General features: G+C 35.0%; 1 protein-coding gene across 1 annotated transcript; it reads right to left on the bottom strand.

The window, feature by feature from the left end:
• Positions 1–226: 226 nt before the first annotated feature.
• Positions 227–16,148, bottom strand: stim2a (tromal interaction molecule 2a). Its single transcript, XM_079614878.1, has 12 exons — positions 15,418–16,148; positions 14,351–14,481; positions 12,483–12,597; positions 12,284–12,395; positions 11,027–11,142; positions 10,517–10,694; positions 9,891–10,068; positions 9,649–9,810; positions 9,358–9,458; positions 9,028–9,266; positions 3,726–3,909; positions 227–3,002 (listed from the first exon to the last, which is right to left on the bottom strand). The coding sequence occupies exons 1-12, from the start codon at positions 15,533–15,535 to the stop codon at positions 1,643–1,645; spliced, it is 2,994 nt and encodes a 997-aa protein (XP_079471004.1). The 5' UTR covers positions 15,536–16,148; the 3' UTR covers positions 227–1,642.
• Positions 16,149–20,746: the final 4,598 nt, after the last annotated feature.

Genomic DNA, 20,746 nt, shown 5'->3' with positions numbered 1-20,746 from the left:
TTCATGACACTTAAAAAAACCTGCTGAAATATGGTTGCATGACACTTAAAAAATGGTTTCATGACAAAAAAAATGCTACCAAAGTGGTTTCTCATTCAAAACAATACAGCAGTCATTAGACAACTAAGAAATTAATTTAAAATGTAGTTGTCAAAAATGTCACACCCAAATTAGACCATATTAACATCTTTGGAAACAAAAATAGGCCTACATGTGTCTTTGTGAATATCTTGTTTATTTTCTATTGTTTCAAATCTAATTGTTCAGTTAGTAATATTCATTGTCTAATCCATTCACGTGCATTTGCTGTAATGAATCATGCAAATTTGGGCAAATCCAGACACCATTTTAGCTTCTAAAGCGTTTATTGTTGCAGTCGGGTAATTTATGACTGTTTATAAATATCTGTACCCTCTTGACTGCTGAAATTTACATTTCCAGCCAGGTTAAGCATTTTGACTTACATTCATTTTTAATAGTGGTTAATTCTTTATATTTGCACAACAACATATAGAATGAAAAAGGGCAGGATCCCACAAATATTTTAAATATTAGAAAATCAAATCTATGAAAGCTTGGTTCTGCCACATTTTAAAACATAATTGCGAGTTTACATCTCGCAATTCTGACTTTATTTCTCAGAATTGTGAGACATTGTATAAACTCGCAATTGCGTGTTATAAAGTCAGAATTGCAAGATATAAACTCACAATTGTGAGAAATAAACTCAAATTCAGACTTTTTTTCTCGCAATTGCAACTTTATATCACGCACTTCTCACAATTATGCAAGATGTAACCTGTGAGAGAAAAAAATGTCCGAATTGTGATATGAAAAGTCGCAATTAACGTTTAATTTTTTTAAAAATGTAAATACTTACATCCTAAAATCTATGTACAACCAAGGTCAAAAGTGTCAGTAAAGTCTGGAAAAGAACTGTCAGTGTTTAATGACAAATATAAATACAAATATCATCCTCCTTCAACGAAATGCAACTTTGATGAGAACTAGGAAAGATTTTAAACTCGAATATAATTCTATTTGATACCTAACTCCAAATTGGATTAAGTATGTCTGTATTAAATAGTTAATTAAAGCTTCATTGGTAAATCCAACACATTGGCATTGGCACACATGTAGATTAATAGGCTCATCCTGTAGTAAATACAGTATATTACCCTTTAGTAATTGTTTGTTGTCTTCTGTTGTCTGCCTTAATTTTGTCCCTGAATTTTTGTGCAAACAAGTAAATCAAATAAATAAGAATTGAGTTAACCGTGTAGCGTTATTTCAACAAGTTATTTAAAATGATGAACACAACCGCATGAAGAAAGAAAGAAAAATTGTCAATTAATATCTCGTTTCCTATTCTTCTGTAATATAGTATCACTGAATCCGAGCTGGAAAAGTGCAATTCGGCTCCTTTGTTTCACAAGATTGTATCCATTTAGCTGAGGGTCCATTAAAAATGCTAGGATTCAATTTCTTCCTGCATGCCATATCCAAGAAAAACCTTTTGCAAGAAAATCCAAGGCCACTCCATTCAGCATGTTCAGCTTTGCTTATGTTTTAGTTTCTAAGGCAGATTTAGAAGAACCTCAGGCCTTTTAAAAGTGTCTAAATTCCTACTTGCTGTCGACATTTATGAGTCTTTATCTTTTTCCTTATCCTTTTTCTTCTTGAACAAATTCTTGAGCTTAGAAGACTTCTTGGCCTTGTCTTTACCCCCAGATTCCAAAGAAGGGGAATTTGCCGACTGACCTTCATTTCCCAGAAGGCTTTGAGAAGAGCTAGACATCGAAGTTGCGTGACTAAGATCGCAAGAACTAGCCACGAGAGGGTTCTCGTAGGACTTTTCTAGAATGCCGTCATACACTAGCGTGCTAAGCGAATCTGAGGCTGGTTTCCAGAGCATCGAGGAGCTCGCGGTGAGGTCAGGTGGACCAAACTGTCCTGGGTTTGTAACCACAAATTCCTCCTGTGATATCTTGCGCCTTGGAGACTCCACAGATAGACCCACAGTCTCTCTCTGTGTTTTACCAATGGGAGTTTCCACAGAGCTGTCTAACCTGCGATGTATCCGTTGTGTATCCATCACAAACTCTTGCTCATCTCGAGAGAGTTTTTTTGAGGGAATCTCCATGCGGATATCCCGGTTCTCTTTAAAGGACTTGCTTCTCTCAAACTCATCTCTAATCATGTTCCTTGAAGCAGTGTCCATGGCAATGTCTCTTTTTTTTAGTCTTTCGAAATCCATGGACACATCATATTCATCTTGCGACATTATTCGTGAAAGGATGTCTTTGGATAAATCGGTTTTGCCTAACATCTTAAATTTTTTTGAGCTTTCCACTGAACTGTCAAAAGTGGCATCAAAGGAATTTTCCCTAATTATTCTTCCTCGCTGGATGTTGGGTGGAAAGTCCAGGTTTTCTTTGTGTTTAATGGAAGTGTTCATTAAGGCATCTGGATATCTAGTTCCACTTGTGGTCTCTAAATCAAGCTCTGATTTTGGTATAACTCTAGAAATGCTGTCCATATGATCTTTTCTGTCTCTGAGTGATCGCTGTCTTTGACTGTCCATGCCGATCGCTCCTGGGGACATCTTTTCTGTAGAATAGTACCTCATTGTGGAATCTAAAGGCAGATCCCAGGGTGGTTTCCTTGAATCAAAGCTAGCTTCAGTTTCTCCTCTAGTCAATTGTCTAGGAGGGTCCATGGAGGCCTCTAATTCCTCTATAGATGTCTTTCTTGAGAGAGTATTGATGTCCAATTCCTCTCGCGATACTTTCCTTGAGGTATTCACCATCAAAGACTCATCCATCTCGTCCTGTGAGATCTTGCGTGAGGGACTGTCCTCTTGTTCATCCAAAGAGAACTTCCGGGGCATTTTATCTGAGAAAATGTATTTTCTCCGAGAAGGGACATCAAGGCTGCTGTACATTCTGCTAATGGATGACCCCATTGACTCTGTAGACTCTGAGGGTGTTTCCATGGACTCCCTGTCAGAGAGAGGGACACTTAGCAAAAGTCCTAAATGCCCAAATTTTGTCATCATTTATAAAGTGACAGTAAAGACTTTTAAATGCTTTTTGAACTTCCTCATGAAAGAATCCAGAAAAAAATGTATCACCGTTTCCACAAAAATATTAAGCAGCACAACCGTTGGCAACACTATTAATAAGAAATACTTCTTGAGCACCAAATCAGCTTAATAAGAAATACTTCTTGAGCACCAAATCAGCAAATTAGAATGATTTCTGAAGGATCATGTGACACTGAAAAGTGGAGTAATGCTGAATATTCAGCTTTGCCATCACATGAATAAATTATATTTGAAATTGTATCAAAAATCTAAACTGTTATTTTAAATTGTAATAATATTTTACTAAATTACAGTTTTACTGTATTTTTATTCAAATGCAACCTTCAAATGTAAATCTTACAAACCCCAAACCTTTAAATACTACATGATTTTTAACATTGTATAAATGAGCATTAATGTATTATGGTTAATTAACAATAACCTAGAGCAATAAATTCTTTAAAACAATAAATTTGTTTTTCATTGCTTTTAATTTTCACCTTAATGCATTAGCTAATGTTTATGAATTGAAGCTTATTGCAATGTGTTATAAATATTTTTAAGTGTCTTTTTAAGTATCTCTGAGCTGGTCATATCTATACAATGCAAAAACAAAAGACAAGATGCCAGGCTGACATACTGTTTTACAAGTGTGGAGAATTTGATGTGCTCTTCTTCCTCATCGACATATCGGCGTAGTGGAGTTCGAATGGGAATCAGGAGGTCTGGGTCAGGTGATACGATGACCGGTGATGGCCCAATATGCCCCGATCGGCGAGTGCGAACCAGAGACCGTGGAGAACATTTCAGAGGTGCAACTGTGACTGAAAAGTAAAACATGAATAATTAATGCCTGTTTCACAAAATATAACACTTACTGAAATTACTTAAATGTGTTGTAAACTGTTTTTTTTTTTTCAATACCATGCATAAAATGTCCCTACTACACATTTTGTTAATCAAGATAATCTTCATAAATTAACTTTTATGAATTTTGAAACCTATCAGCAGAAGTAAAAAGCTATAGGCTAGTTAGGCTATAAACAAATTACATCAAAGCCGCAATACTTCAACATCACCGCTACTAAGTTTATGACAACTCTTTTAATCTATTTAAAATCTACAAGTTGGAAAGTTTGAGTTAAAGTAGTTTGCAAGTATTAACACAATGAGACTATAAAAGTAGACAGTTATTAGAATGTTATTTAAAGGTTACAATGTAGTTAGTACAACATTTGTACTCAAAATAAATAAATATATATATAAAATATATTTGTAATATTCTAAAAAGGTTAAAATGTCAAGTTTTCTTGTTGTTATTACAACAATGTAATTTAAAGGTTATAATAATGTCAGCACTATATTCTCCTAACCTTATATTTACTCAAGAAATATCATTCAGTCTCAACGTTTATTTGTAATATTATAAAAACGTTCAAATGGCCAGTTTTCTTATCACTATTAGAACATTAAAGGTTACAATAATATTATAAAAAAAATTCCTTCCTCACAAAATAATGTTTTTTAATGTTTATTTGTAACATTTTATAACATGAACAGAACTTTTGAAGGATAACAAACAAGAGTTAACATCAAATTTCTGTCAGCTCAATTTGATCTGTAAATAAACTAAGGGGAATAAATTCAATTTTACAATTAATTTAAAACACTTACATTTATGCATTTATCCAAAGCCAGTTACAATTGAGGTACAAAAGCAATTTGTCACAGCCAACAATATTCATAGTGTACAAATACAATACCAGGTTTATTAGAAAGCTAGACTAGAACAAAATCTAGACCAGAGGTGAAATGTAAAGAAAAATTATGTGTGTGTGTGTGTGTACCTACTTAACTATATTTTGGGGACAAATTTGTACCCAGAAGTGACTAAAACCTAAAAAAAAACCTCCAAAAACCACCTTTTAGGGACATGCTTATTTGTAAATCTTGAATAAAAATAAAGTAATTAAAGGTTTTTTTTTAATGTAAAAATGCAGAAAGTTGTGTCTGATGGGTAGGTTAGGGGTAGGGTTAGTGTAAGGGGATTGAATATACAGTTTGCACTGTATAAAAAACATTACGTCTATGGAATGTCCCCATTTAGATAGCTAAGTAAAGTGTGTGTGTGTGTGTGTGTGTGTGTGTGTGTGTGTGTGTTGTGGGATAGTTCACACAAAAATGTAAATTCTATCATCATTTACTCATTCTCAAACTCAAGACTTTTGTCTCATCTTTTAAACATGAATGAAAATATTTTTAATGAAACGAGAGAGTTCTGTACCTCCATTGCCAGTCCAGGCCCATCCAAAAAAATATGGTAAACAGAAACTCAAATGTGCCTGCATGATGAGCAAGAACCTATGAGGTTTGCCGTGTCAAGCAAGCATGTCTGAGCTTCTGTTTACTCTTCAGAAGACTTGGATTAAACCACTTGATTTATTTGGATACGTTTTACAATGGCTTTATCACTCTTTTGGATCTAAAGATAAAATTGAATAAAAAAATATTTATTGAAATTACCTTAATTTTTGTTTCGAAGATGAACAAAAGTCTTATGGATTTGAAACGACATGAGGGTGAGGGGTTTTTGGGTGAACTATCCGTTTAGTGCTTGTAAAAGAGATGTATCTTCAGTTGCTTCTTGAAGGATGTGATGGTCTCAGATGTTGGCAGCTCATTCCACCAGAAAGGGGCAAAGAAGGTGAATGCTCCGCCTGTAAAGTTAACAGACCAGTTCACTGTTATTATAAGATGAGCATGAGAGATGTTTAGTTTGGCTACTTCAGATAACTGAACTTGAATCATATAAGGCTTGAATCATATAAGGCACAAGAACACAAAAAAATTATCAGGCTTAATGGAGTATTTAAAGTTCGTATAAAGGCTTACACAGAATATTTACTGGTGATGCATGAAAATGTTACACAGGAGACCGTGTTGTATAAACATCACTTTCCTCTCAGGTAAGGTTAATGTATTCAAGCATGTAGGAAAGAATCTTCTCTAAGTAATTTGGATAAATTGAAAAAATAATAAAATATTCTAACAGAGCTACTAGTTATGGGCAGTTTTACCTTTTTCTTTTAAATTTCCTTTTGAACAAATAACACTGCAAGTTATCAATAATTCATCATCGTCAATGTAATTATTTCAAATAGCCCAATCATAGTCAATAATGTCGGGCGTTGCGTTTAAGCTGAAGCTAAAAAATGAACATTATACTGAGGCACTTTGGTAGAGGGTGAATGCAACCGAACGCATCCTTTGAGATTAATCAAAACTTTTTTGAGCTTATCAAATGAAATCACGATTCGATTTCAATTCATACGCTTGTGATTCGATTGCGATCTAGATTACATTTGATTCAATATCAATTAATTGGAGAAGGTTCTGGCAGCAGACTTGTACTTTCACTCTCTCAGTCACCTGCAATCGCCACCTGCATTCTCCGCTGCCTGCGACTCACTAAAGAAGCTGGGATGGTTCAATTATTAATATATTATATAATATATTACATATAATATGTATATATATTAATATATTATCTGAGAGTGCAAGTGAAAGTCTGCAGCCAAAATTTTCATATCGGTGCATCCCTACAAAATACAAAAACCTAATTTGGTAAAAAATGAAGGAAAATAGATCACTAAATAAATAATTCACTAAATAAAACCATAACCAATTAATTTACACACTTACCTCAAGTGATTTCTGAGGCGAGGTTCAACCGCTCTTCCCGACCGATCTTCACACGCATGCGCGCAAAACTGACTTGGCTTTTAAAGGGGTAGTTCTGAATAAACCACATTTGAAATATTCCATACTCATATTCCATCATGAGTGTATACGCCCCTTACTGCTGATTGGCTACAAGTGTGTTTTGGTGCTCGGTCCGATCCACTTTCAACAGTGCTTACTGTTTACTGCACCTTTAAAAACCCAACCCTATGCCCTTTAATATATTAGTTATCTTTCTAATGTATTTTAAGAATGATTTACATAACATTAACACAAATTACAATATGTATGTAAGTTATTATGGGAATGTTACTACAAAAAGGATGTTCTTTTAATATAGAGCACAGAACCTTAGTGATTTCATCATCGTTCTAATGGGTAAAGGATGCTCCAAGAATGTTTGTTGTTCTAAGAACATTTTCTCTTAACATTACAAGAACATTCATCAAGTTCAAATAAAATCATAAAGAAGTTCCATGAACTTTATTCTAACAATGTTTTATGTTAACATTCTGAAAACATCCAGAAAATATTAATAACTTAATAGAGATGTTCCAAGAATGTTTCTCTAAGAACGTTTTCTCTAAAGATTATGAGAACGTTCATCAAGTGCAAATAACATTGTTAAGATGTTTTATGAACTTTGATCTAACATTCTGAAAACATTCAGCAAAAAGACGTTCTGAGAATGCTGCTTTAAGAATGTTTTCTCAACATTATGAGAACATTCATCAAATAACATTGAAAGGACATTACATGAACTTTGAAATTAAAACGTTTTATGATAACATTATGAAAACATTTAGCAAATATGAATAACATTACAATTTTGTTCCAAAAATGTTGTTCTAAGAACGTTTTCTCTCAATATTATATGAACGTTTATCAAGTACAAATAATATTGTAAGGATGCTCCATAAACTATGTTCTCACAATGTTTTAATATCACATTATTAAAACATTCAGCAAATATGAATAACATCATAAGGATGTTCCATGAACGTTGTACTAGTAACGTTTTTTCTCAGCATTACTAGAATGTATATAATGTCATAAAAATATTTTTAAAGAACTTTTGTTCTAACAGTGCGCATTTTTACCCTATCAGAAAACAGTCAATGTTTTTTTATTAGTGCTGCAAATCGATTAAAAAACGTAACAAATCAATCGCACATTTTTCTGTAATTAATTGCGATGAATCGCACCTAACATTAAAGTTTTTAAATATTTTTATACTGTAATAATTTCACATTTAATCTCCAAATGAATGTAGAAACGACATAAAGACAGTAGCCTATATTTTAAATATTTGTTTATTTAATGTTTATCTAATATATCTTTTTATGAAAGAAGGCCAGTATCACTGATACCAATACAGCTACTGATGTCTCTATGATTTTTTTTTTTTTTTTTTTTTTTTTTTTTAATTTTAGCCATTAATCCTATAAAAAATATAACAACTTTTAATTTGTGAACTTAAAACAATCTTTACATAAACCCATTACAATAAATGTCCCTTTTGCCTGTGCCCTTAAATATACAGTATCAGGGCTCAATTTTTTCCATTGGCCAAGTCAGACCAGTTCAGAGTTTTACTTGCCCTGTCAAAATCCTTATTAAAGCTACAAAAGTGATTCAGTGCAGTGCTTTTCTCTTTTTCTTTTGTACTTTGATTATCCATAATGAAAAACAGCGGCAGGTTTATGGTGTCACTTTAAGATCTGGCACGCACATGACATAGATCTGACGCGCATCCCAACTCTTCACATTCCTTTAAGACTACATTTACCTTATTTAAGACTGTGCTTGTGAGGATACTTGACAAAACTTTCATTTTGGCATAATTTTGTGTGTTTTTGTCCGTCCGTCTGTGCTCACGAGTCGTGTGTGTGTCACAGACAGCAGATTACTGGAGCCAGTTCTGCACTGCGTTCCCTTTTGTGTCTTATCACGTTTGAATGGATTAAAAGCATTTATGTGAATAATGTGAATAATATAATGTAACGCTAACCAAATGATAAAGGGAAAAAACGGATGCTGCGTTAATTGCGTTAAATATTTTTTACCTGAAAAAATGTGCGTTAACGAGTTAATTTTGACAGCCCTACTTTTTATATGTTTGATTGGCTCTCCTTAATGGATATAAAAACAGAAGAATGAAAACACATTCAACTAGGAAAGAAGAAAAGAAAAGTACCAACCAGGAATCTGTGGTATAATCTGTGGCATTTCTTCCTCCATGTCCTCCACTGAAACAGGCACTTGATAGGACTGCATTGCAGCCCGGGGCATTAGCATCCAGTTGGGGTCTGGGTAGAGTGTAGCGGTGAGATTGGATAGGCCCGTATTTTTCATCAAAGGAAAACCACACAAGCTCTCAATCTGCTGCCACCGGTGCAGACGCTCCCGAAGACAAGCAGTGACGTCTGCTAGTGCATTCCTTTAACAAAATACAAAAGAAGGTCAATGTAAAAATAGTATGAATTTCATTGCGTTATTTATTCAGTTTTAAATGAGAATAAACAAATTACTTGGCCTCAAGAATTCTCTGATCCACTTGATCCAGAGAGGAACTGTGTGCAACATGTAGTGTACCCAACAACGAACTCCTTTTTTTCTTGATCTTCTCAGCCTGTGCAAAAATACAGAGTGATTAAATGAGTTCATGCACGACGCTCCACAGCCCTCTCATTAGTTATACAGATTCTATACATTAACTGAAAAGGCAAAACAATTGAAACCTGAAAACATGATTCACTCTGTATTTGATTCCATCCCTGGGAATGGATTTGCAACGGGTCACTCATTCATCTCTAAAATACCTCATCTTTAGCTATGACTAGTTGTTGTTCTGCACTTTGCTTCTTGATGTTGTAGTACTGGACCTCCACCTCATAGGTGAGCTGGAGCCACAGCTGCAAATTTTCAGGAAGTGCCCAGAGGGACTGCATGTCTTTCTCTGCCCTCTTCAATGCATCACGAACCTGTACCAAGAGCACAGAGAACCATGGTGTAGTGGAGTCTTGTTGGGAGATGTTTTACAGGGAGAACTGCAGATGTTTACCTGTTCAAGCTCTTCCTCTGCATACCAAAGACGGCTGAGTTCACTCACTGCTCCATCTCGGAGTCTGTGCAGGCGGTTGGCCTCATCCTGAGCACCTTGAATCTCGTCCCTCATCTTTTCTTCTAAATTCTTTTTCTCTACCGCCACAGTGCGCTTCTCTTCCTGGGCCTTTTCCAACCTTACAAAAGCATAAAAAATGCAGTGTTTGTTCTATAAGATGCTGAAAAAAAAGTTCTCCAATATCACCCCCTCTTGTAAGTTTTAATGGGAAGTCTAATTTTAGTGACTTGGTTACTTCTGATGTAAATGGCCTGGTTTAAAAAGTAATTGTATAAAAACTAATGATTATATTTTTATTTAGGATATTTATGTGCATGTTAAAGTTTAATGAGGTCACACAATTGGGTTTTACTATTTACTATTTAATAAGTTTTACTATTCCTGTAATGTTGTCAACTGTCTCAAGTTTATTGATCACATATACATTAATTTTTATGCCTTGCAAACTTTTGGCTTGTTGTGATGTATTGAACATTGTTGTTGCAAATTTTGCTGATTTAAATATTGTGTAAAATAAATATTGAAATTCATTATAATAGTGGAGGTTGTGAAGAAGGTGTACTCACTGCCCCTGTAAGTCTCTGAGGCTTTGTTCAGCTCTCTGCAAGCTTTCCAGGTCCTTCATCATCTTTGAAATATGAACCTTAGATGTCTTATTCTGAACTCGTGCAAACCAGCATCCACCAATCCCCATTACTATTGACACTATCAGAATCAGGTCTTTCATCCAGTTGTGTGGAGGTCCTGGAGCAAATGTACACAGGGATATTAGTCAGACGGCCAATGAAACATTATGTGATGTGACATCTGAGTGTTTATTTTGTATGCAGATTTGATATCTGCTGAATATATTTTACAGTGTGAGAGAGTAATTTGTTGCGTTCTCAACAGGCGTGCATGGATATTTGATTTCGCATTAGAATTCATTATAGTTATTTAATGATCGTATTTACAATTAAATCACTGCCACTGGACTGCAACTGTTTCGTACAATAGCTTAAGTTTTTCAGAGACTGAAAAAACACAGAGTTTGATACAAAAATCATTACATTCATATATATGAAGTGTAAACATACGTGTAGGTGGGCCAAACAGCACTACATCCAGGGCTTTGAGCTTGAGTTTTTGTTTGTGTTGCTGGTCCTGGATCTTCAGAAAAGCGCTCATAAAGGATGGCTCATTGGAAGCAATCCTGTAAATTCAAAGTAAGAAACTGTTAACTTCATGGAGCTGGAGCATGGAGTATTTAATCAGTAAGAATAATAATACACAATACACAACCGGTCAAAAGTTTGGGGTCAGTAAGATTTAAAAAAATAAATGAATACTTTAATTCAGCAAGGATGCATCACTAGTGACAGTAAATACATCTATAATGTTACAAAAGGTTTTTATTTCAAATAAATGAAAAGGTTATTTTGAACTTTATATTCATTAAATAATCTTGGGGATGTTTTTTTTTCATGGTTTCCACAAAAAATATGAAGCAGCACAAATGTTTTCAGCATTGATAATCATATGAAATGCTTTTTGAGCACCAAATCAGCATATTAGAATGATTTCTGAAAGATCATGTGATTTTTGATCAAATAATTGCAGCCTAATGAACTTCTTTCAAAAACATTCAAAAATCTTACCAACCCCAAACTTTTGAACGATAGTGTATTTTCAATGCAATCACATTTATTTAACACATTTACACAATTTTACATTACAACAGTTTCATTCTGTCCTGTGTGACTTCTGGTGCTGTTAAAAAATAACTACAGGTGAAACTCGAAAAATTTGAATATTGTGCAAAAGTTCATTTATTTCAGTAATTCAACTTAAAAGGTGAAACGAATATATTATACAGACTCATTACATGCAAAGTGAGATAATTCATAGTCTATATAATATATTAGTTAATGAACTTTTGCACCTGTATATAATAGTTTATTGTAAATAAAATCATTATCACTGTCAATTTAAAATGCCTATTAAGTTTTTAATGTTGAGTGCTTTAGTTTAGGGTAAGGGTGGGATTAGAGCCTCTAAATGATCTATATAGCCTATGTAATTTATTTGTATTCTATTGACAATATAAATAGAATAAAAAAGGATTAGTAACGATTTTTACATTTCTAAAGCTGTGCGTTTACATTTGAGATGCAATCAGATCATCAATCATACAGTTTCAATATTTATACAAACTGTTTTTTTTTTTTTTTTTACATTATGAACAAATACCTATGATAACATGAAATCAGGCTGATATGAGAGGGCACTTGCTAAAATAGAAGAAACAAATTTAGAAATTATTCTAGAGTGTATTTTATTTTGTTCAGTCTCACCTGGGCAAGGTGTTTCCACTGACACGCAGCTCTCTGAAGCCCTTTTCATACTGAGGCAACTCAACAAACTCTCTTAGCCACCTCAAGACATCCTCCTGAGTCCAGTTATGAACTGACAGAAAGAAAGAAAGAAAAAAAGAAAGCAGTAAAAAAAAGAGCCAAAAGAGAAACACACAATCATGGATGGAGACCATCTTACCCTCAGAAGATTTCCAGCCCTTCCAAAGCTCCTCCAAAGTGATATGCTGGTCCTCTTGATGGAGTTTACTGTGCTTGTTTGCCTGTTGTTGCTGCTGCATATCTTCTATGATAAACTACAATAAGAAGAGATGCAGATGCAAAAGAGTAGCCGATTTAAATCAAATTCTGCACACCAGAAAACCACTCTACAAATGCAGTCTCGCCACACATAAAACAACAGCTGAGTAAACATTCAAGATCAAAAGAGCTCAAGTGTCTGTGAATGTGTCTTGGAATCTGTCTCTGCTGTAATCAGATGCACCACGTGATTCCAGGCTTCTTCGATCCACCTAAACCTTTTCTATAGCAACAAGGAAAAGAAACCCAATGCCAGAGACATGGACACACTTCAGGACATTACTTAGTAACTCATCCCCCTCTGCTATGTTCTCCCAATGCCAAGCCTGAACAGTTTGTCTTAGGTGTTGGATGGAAACATGTGTTTCTAAATTGACCAACAGGCTTGGGGGAGGAACTCTAGGCCGGGTGCTTTGGAATAACACTTACGCAAACATCACACAAACATACCAAATGTAACATGTAAAGCGGATCTTGTTAGTCTGAGTGTGAGTTTAGCATGTTCACATCCTCAGACTTGACAACTACTACGTTTGCGCTGCTCGACCATCTGTCTGAATGAGCAGCAAAACACTTGATTGAAGAGACAAAGAAAATTAAGTGCTCAGTTGTGGAATATCGGAAATATATATTTAAGGGACATTTTTGATTTGGGGGAAAAATCTGCGATTTTACTGATAAAAATTGTGATTATGACGAAAAAATTACAGGTTTGCTGTGCTTGTTTGTAAGGCTGATCAAAACTTTTAATTATTCAATACAATATTTTATTATTTTATCATTAAATCAAAATATATAAATTACTAAATTAAAACAAAATAAGAAACCGTACTCTTGCAATATTTCACTGTAAAATAAAAAATAATCGAGTATTTCTGAAACATAATAATGATAATTATGATAATAATTTTGTTTTGTATTACACACTCTAAAAATGCTGGGTTGTTTAGGTGAAATATGGACAAACCCAACCATTGGGTTTAAAAAATGTATACACTGAAAAAAGTGTTCTTCAGCGGTTATTTGCAGTGCTTATGGTGCTATATAGCACCAATGCCATTTTAAGAACCTGTTAAGCCCAGTTTGGTTCTTCAGCGGTTCTTTGGGGTGGTTAAGGTCCTGTTATGGTTCTACATAGCACCATTTGACAAAGGTGAGGTGCTGTATGGCACTTAAAGTGGTTCCCCTATGATTACAAGCCAATGAACCACTTTTAGTGATATTTAGCACCATTTTTGTTTAGAGTGTAAAAAAATGTAAACCAACGGTTGGTTTTGATCATATGTGACCAAAACATGAAGTAAAACAACCCAGAAGTTTTGTTCTATATAGAGTGCACCTATAAAATCAAAATACTAATACTAATCTTATTTTTTTCATTTTCAAATATTTCAAATCACACTTCAATTAAACATGCAGCACATATATTTATTTAATTTCTTATTTATTAGCTCATTTAATAATCGCACTAAGCCATATTGTGATTTCAGTATATATATATATTTTTTTTTTTTTATCGTGCAGCCCTTAAAGGCTTTAAAGGCTTGGAAAGGTCATGGAAATTCTATATATTTTTACAATTATCAACATTTCATTAGCTAGAAACTGCTCTTTTGTTATTCACTTGACTGCAAATTTCAGGGAAATTGATTGGCCAGAAGTTGTGGAAACCCTGCAGGATTTACATTAGGGTGTGAGGAAACTTCTTTCTTCTGACTTGTGATTGTGACAACGGTGACTGTTGATTACCTCGACGCTCTCCTCCACCTCAATGCCTCCATCCTGATCGTCATCCATCTCTCTGTGGATGTGTTGAAGAGCCTCCAGACTGAAGCGGTCAGCCTCCGTCACACATCGAGGGCTCACTTGCAGACATGGATCTGTGGTGAAAGGAGGACCGAGGAGTTAAGCAATCCAATAAACACTAGCAATGTCAACATGTTATCAAGAGGCATCATTATCTTTTCCCAGAGGAAAGAAACATCAACAATGACAACAACATCTCTTTCATATATCTCTGTTGTTTCTCCAAAACAGTAATGAGATTAAACAGAGAGCAGATTTCGTAGAAATCTTTACAATGTCCCAAATGGGTTCAAATTTGCCAAATCACAGATTTCAGTATGAAATCTGTCAACAATATCTTCCATTGCAAAATGATCTGACAACACCTTAATTTTTTAGTTCAATACTTTGTGTAAATTGTCTAATGTGTCCATTTTTAATCCCTCTCTGAATTAAGGATACTCAAATTATTGTCATTATGGTAACACTTTACATTGCAGTGTCTATTTTACACTCTTTTTTCTTCTTCTTTTTTTTTTTACCATAGCAATAATACCAAGTGAAGCATCATAAAATTGTTAGGCTACATATAATTTAATGTTAATATTCTATTACTCCCAAAAGAGGCTGACTGAGAACATAAAGGCCTGGTTTCACAGACAGGGCTTAGATTAAACCAGAATTAGGCTTTAGTTAAATAAGGGCATTTTTAGTAGCTTTTATAAAGTGCCCTAAAAAAAACATTAGGCTACTGGTGTGCATCTTGAGACAAAACAATGGCACTGGCATAAGATATGTCAGTGCAAGTAGCTTTCATTTAAAACCGGTCAAACATGCGTTTTAGTCTAAGAGCTTAAGCCTTGTCTGTGAAACCAGATATGCAATTATTTTGTATACCTGCATTTTTTTATATTAGGCCTATTGCTCTTGATATTATTTCTGCTGTAAATAATCACATAATGCAGGGAGCATTATGGCTTAGCAAAAATGAACTTTATGAATATAAACATCATCTGGTCGTGCACACGTGCCTGTTGAGGTCACAGTTGTGTCCCTGTACAGTCCAGTGTGCTGCTGGTCATCGCTGGAACAGACGCAGATGATCAGCCCGCGCAGCACGAGCAGGACGGTGAGGCAGAACTTCTGCATCGCAGGCTTCAAGTGCCACTCACTGTCAATGATTTAAAAAACACATGTGCGTCCAAATGTAACGTTACGTGATAGTGATGCTATAAACAGCTCCAGCTCCAGCTCCAAGAAAAGGTATAGTCCGCCGGTTAGAAAAGCAACAGTGTGGGCATTTTAAAGAAAATAAATTACACACAAAAAAAACGAAAAACTGTTCGAAATGTTTGTTTACAACTCAAAAGAATAAGTCACAACGTTTACATAACGTGTAGATACATCCCATTATCTGGTTTTGCCAATGACGTTTTGTTGTTACATTCCAAAGAAATGGCGGAACAAAGTAAACAGATTAATATAACATGACTTTGAAAAACTGATTCTAAAGAAAGAACGTTCCACTTTTAAAATACGGCGTTGGAATGAAAAATACGATGACCAAGAATAGAAGTCCTTCTGAAAGTCAGGTTCCTGAATATGAATAAAGTTCCGATAGCACTTCTCTCTGGAATCGTTTGGATAATGCGTGTTGGATAAAAGTGTTCCAGTTACTAAATGTCACAAACTTTGTAAGCTCGTATTTAGCATGCGTCTGCTCTTCCAAAGCCAAACGCGAATTTACTAATCCTTAAACGGCGTCTGACTCATGAATATTAATTAGATTGCGTGGCGCTTGCCAAGTAAACTGATTTGCTGAGGTAGACGTTGACTTGAAATATGAATATTAATTAATTTACGTAATTGGGCGCTCCCAGAACATTACCAAGAAACTTGAGCATTAAAAAAAAAGAAGGAAAAAAGGAAATTTAAGCATTACTCTCTCTATTGGTGTTATTCTTAACTATTGTAATGTTCTACAATAGTACAATAGTGTAAACTAAATATTCAAATAAAGCGTAGCTATATTAAAAAAGAAAAAAAACTTGAGCATTAACAAATTAAACTATATAATAAAATATTTATTAACGGCTAAATGACGTGTGTTTAAAACTAAATAAAAATTAAATTCATACAAATAATTGTGCTGGAATACACTGAACATATAACGAACCGTGTAATTTGTGAATAAATGCATAATAAATAATTTGTTAGAATTAAAATAAGTTTTAAATATTATATATTTTATTATAATGTATACACCATTTATTTATGTATGGTCCAATGTTGTTTTGGAGCCTACTGACTGCTATTTGAATTAACACTTTTTTTCTTTTCTTTTTTACCAATTTGTGGGGTGAACCATCTCTTGAAAAATGCCATTACTGCAATAGCAACTCTACACCCAACTCTAGAATTATGAAATGACAGTTAGATATTATGAACCAATCTTAATTAATAATCATTCATCAAGAGCATTCAATTTGGAGGGATTGAATAAAACAAACCCTACACATTTACTCTCTCATATAGGTCCAGATATTGGTCTCTGAATTAAGTTAAGAGCTGATAGCTATCAGATCAACGTGGTTGAAGACTCATACACTCAGAAACAGCAACAGAAAGAAAGCTTCAGGTTACATCTCAACAACCCCATATGGTCTAAAAATAAAACTGGGGCATGAGCGAGTGGATGCCAAGCAGTGGGGGAAACATTTGGCACTTAAAGCATGCACAAGTGACAGGTGTCTCTTATTGTAATTCAGGGCAAACTCACTTCAAAGTGAATGAGAGATTTCTGCCCCTGGTGGCCAGCATAGATACCATCAATCTATTATGTAAAAATAAAAATCAACATTCTTTGATTCTCATATGCTGTACCATTTGGCTTACTGTTGCTTTTAAAATATGGGTTTGGTCGTATGCGTGTTATAAGCTCACAATTTTTGTTGAGGAGAACAGTTGAGTAGCGTCCAGTGTCCTGAAACCTCTGAGCTGCTGTGCGTCCTTTATGGTGCTGATGTTTCTGTCCCAACGGTTAGTGTTTGGAGGTGAATATATGGGATTGGGATTCCATCATATTCACTGCAGAATCCCTGATAACCAGTTAAGAGAGGTACTTCAATTATCATTTTAAGAGTCTTAGCAGTAACGAGGGCACTCCACAATGTTGTTGGCACTCCACAATGTAAATCAATCCGCTTCCCTACTGTAAAGACTTGCGTCTCAATTTATATTGCGGAGCAATGAGAATGGTAAACAGTGGGTATGTTTGGAATGGTAAACCCTCATACTAATATTACAGTGTTTCCAGCGCTGCTACTAAGCAGCACTGCATGACTAAACCAAGGATTCTCCCCACACCATAAAGCAATTCTGTATGACAGTGGTACCTAACCCTGGTCCTGGAGTACCCCACATTTCGGATATCTCTCTTATGACACACCCATCTAAGGTCTTGGGCTGCATTTAAGTCCACGTTTGTATGCCCTTCCCTTGCTAACTTCCCTCTATCTTGATCACTCGGATGTACGTCATTGCTTATGTTGCATGAGTGTCCACTACTGGCAGAGCCCTTGCAATGGGATACCCTAACTAAGCCCTTGATCACTTGAATCTGCTATGGAGCCATGTTGCTGTAGTGTTTTATCTCAGTATAAATCTCCTAAACTGCTGAATGGGCCTAACTTAACTTAGAGCGGTAAACTACTTTTCCTTCCATTGTTTGAATCATGTAAAGTGTGTGTGGAGTTTTGCATTGAGGTCTATCGATCTGCCTGAAGTGTACACTCCAGACTCGTACTCACTCCCTCGGTCAAAATAAACTTCCCTTGTCCACTTGAAGTTGAACGCACTTCAAAATGGAAGTGCTTAGGGAAGTTTGTGAGCCGAGTGGTGTTAAATGCAGCCTTGAAATCTTTACTAACAAGCTGAGGAGTTGCATTAGTTGTGTTTGATTAGGGCGATGTTTAAACTGTGCAGTGCTTGCAATGGCATGAATGTGAGGAAACTGTCAAGATTTTTAGTTTTTGGCTGAACCATCCCTTAAGCACACAGTGGTCACATGACAGTATTGCAATCTTCGTAACACACTTCCGTAATGGTTTTGTATTATACACTCAATTTAGCACAGTAAAGACAAAAATAAATGAACAACTTGACACTTTTTGAATCTATTACAGTGTTTAGTGATCCATTTCCAAAAGCAATAGATACACTGGCCCTTTAGGAGTTAGACAGCACCAATACAGTTCAAATCTGCTAGAGAGCATGCACTCAAAACCAGAATGGCTGGTAGCCATTTGGCAAAGGCTGGTAACTTCCAAAATGTAAAACCATCCGTTGAAACGGTTGAGAAAACATAAATTCTCACCCTTTTTTTCTACAGACAAAACCAACAAAGATGACAGTGATCTAATACACTAGTTTCTGCTCAATGTAAGCACAGTGGCACATGTGACAGGCAACTAACTTATGTGATAGTGATAATGAAAGTCAACATGGTTAGTCTTGAAATTAACCATTCAGATCCTCTGATTCGAACACTCTGGAAGACAGCGGGATACAAGACAAAAAAATAACACTGCAGACATACATGGAAAGGTTGTGTTACTTTCACAATTTGACCTTTAGATTTGGCAGTTTCCATTTCGGCACTTCCACGTGATGATATGGTTCAATATTCTTCCCTGATTGAGGAATTTAATGAAATAGCTCACAATAGATACAAATTAATGGCTTTGCAAGAACTACTGGGTTTTGGCTTTTATTTCTCGAGGCCTGACAGTTTAAAAAGAGATGTAAAAAAAAAAAGTTGTTTAAAGAAGTGACCGTAATTTTCCCTCAATCATGGAAGAAATTTTGAAATTTTAACAAACCATTATTTTAATTTCATACCATTATACAATAAAAAATGATATAAAATGATCAACATAATTTTTAGACAAACTCATATATTAATATTAGCCATGGAAGAAACTGATAAATTAAAAACCAAAACCATTGAGGAACTACTTCTGTTCCTATAAATCCCAAACAGTAACAAAATGCAGTCCATACCGATTGAAAGCAAATTCCAGAGCACACTATTTCATGGGAGTCTCTTCCTCTCTGTTCAAACGATGCACATAGACTTGGGTTGGGGGGGGGGATATTTAAACAGGACAACAAAACAAGAAACAAAAAGGTGCACAGAAAGCAGACTTGAGATTACTTTTTTCTGTGAGACTGAAAAAGGTATTAAAAAAAAAACAATCGTGCCCTTTTTACAAAAGAGCATAATTTGTAGTGTAATATCTTACCACCAGATCCAGTAATTAAGCAGTAGTGGTTTAAGGCCTCATTTTTAGTTTGCTTTAGATACAACTATTACAGAAGTGAACATTTGGTACTAAACATTTTAAATAAAACAAAAAATACACGTGGCGTTGTCAATTTAATAGGGGTCATTTTTTTATGTACATTAAGGCCGTGTCACTTCTGTGGTTTCATAAATCAAAACATATGAAAGGTAGGATAAGATTCTGTTGTCTGTACCCTACAAACCAAACATCTTCACGCAGCAATGCGATAAGTGCTTTTTACGGTTATTTCCATTCAGCTTCACACCGATATGCTAGTTGACTACAAGCAAAGACAAACTAGTCAATTAGTGAGGATGACTAGTTTATCTAGATTTTTAGTACAACCACCATACACATTTAAAAAAATCCATTTGAGCATCCCAGTATGAGTGTTGTTTTGAACTAAATGTCATTTAATTAAAAAGTGGTTAACTACATAAATAAAAATTGTTCTGGTTGTGCTCCATCTAGCCGTTTTCAAACAAAAGAGTGCACCTTATGTAAACTCCTAAGAAAAACATCTGATAAGGGTAAGGTGAATGAGAAACCAACCAAATTACAAGGCTTTACAAGGCTTCTACAAGACCAATTAGTCAACCTTGTCAGTCAGGTAAACCACAAATTGGCTGTTTTCAAAAGAAGTCATTTTGCACATGCCTTTCTAGAAGCACAGAGAGTGTCCAAACTTTCATTCATTCCTAGACAAAAACAGACAGGGCTACTTGTAACTGTACTTACAGAATCCCCACAATCCCTTCTCTATATGGTTTAACCACATGACAACAAAGCAGCAATTTTCCTACACACTGATTTTAGTATGATACTAACCATAATCATGACACTGAAAGTGAGACCGGTACAATCCTTCCCTACCACAGGATTTGAATAAACCAATTAATTCGAAATCGCTGACCCCCAAACAAAGCAACAAAAGGATTTTGTGCGCTTGTGTTTAACTAAAGGTAATCCATTTGATGTGGGATATTTTTATCTTGGCAGTTTGAAAATCTATAGC

Source organism: Phoxinus phoxinus (assembly GCF_949152265.1).
Source record: "Phoxinus phoxinus genome assembly, chromosome: 6".
Classification (NCBI taxonomy): Eukaryota; Metazoa; Chordata; class Actinopteri; order Cypriniformes; family Leuciscidae; genus Phoxinus; species Phoxinus phoxinus.
The sequence above is the reverse complement of the archived record's forward strand: the minus strand, read 5'-3'. Positions and strand labels throughout refer to the sequence as shown.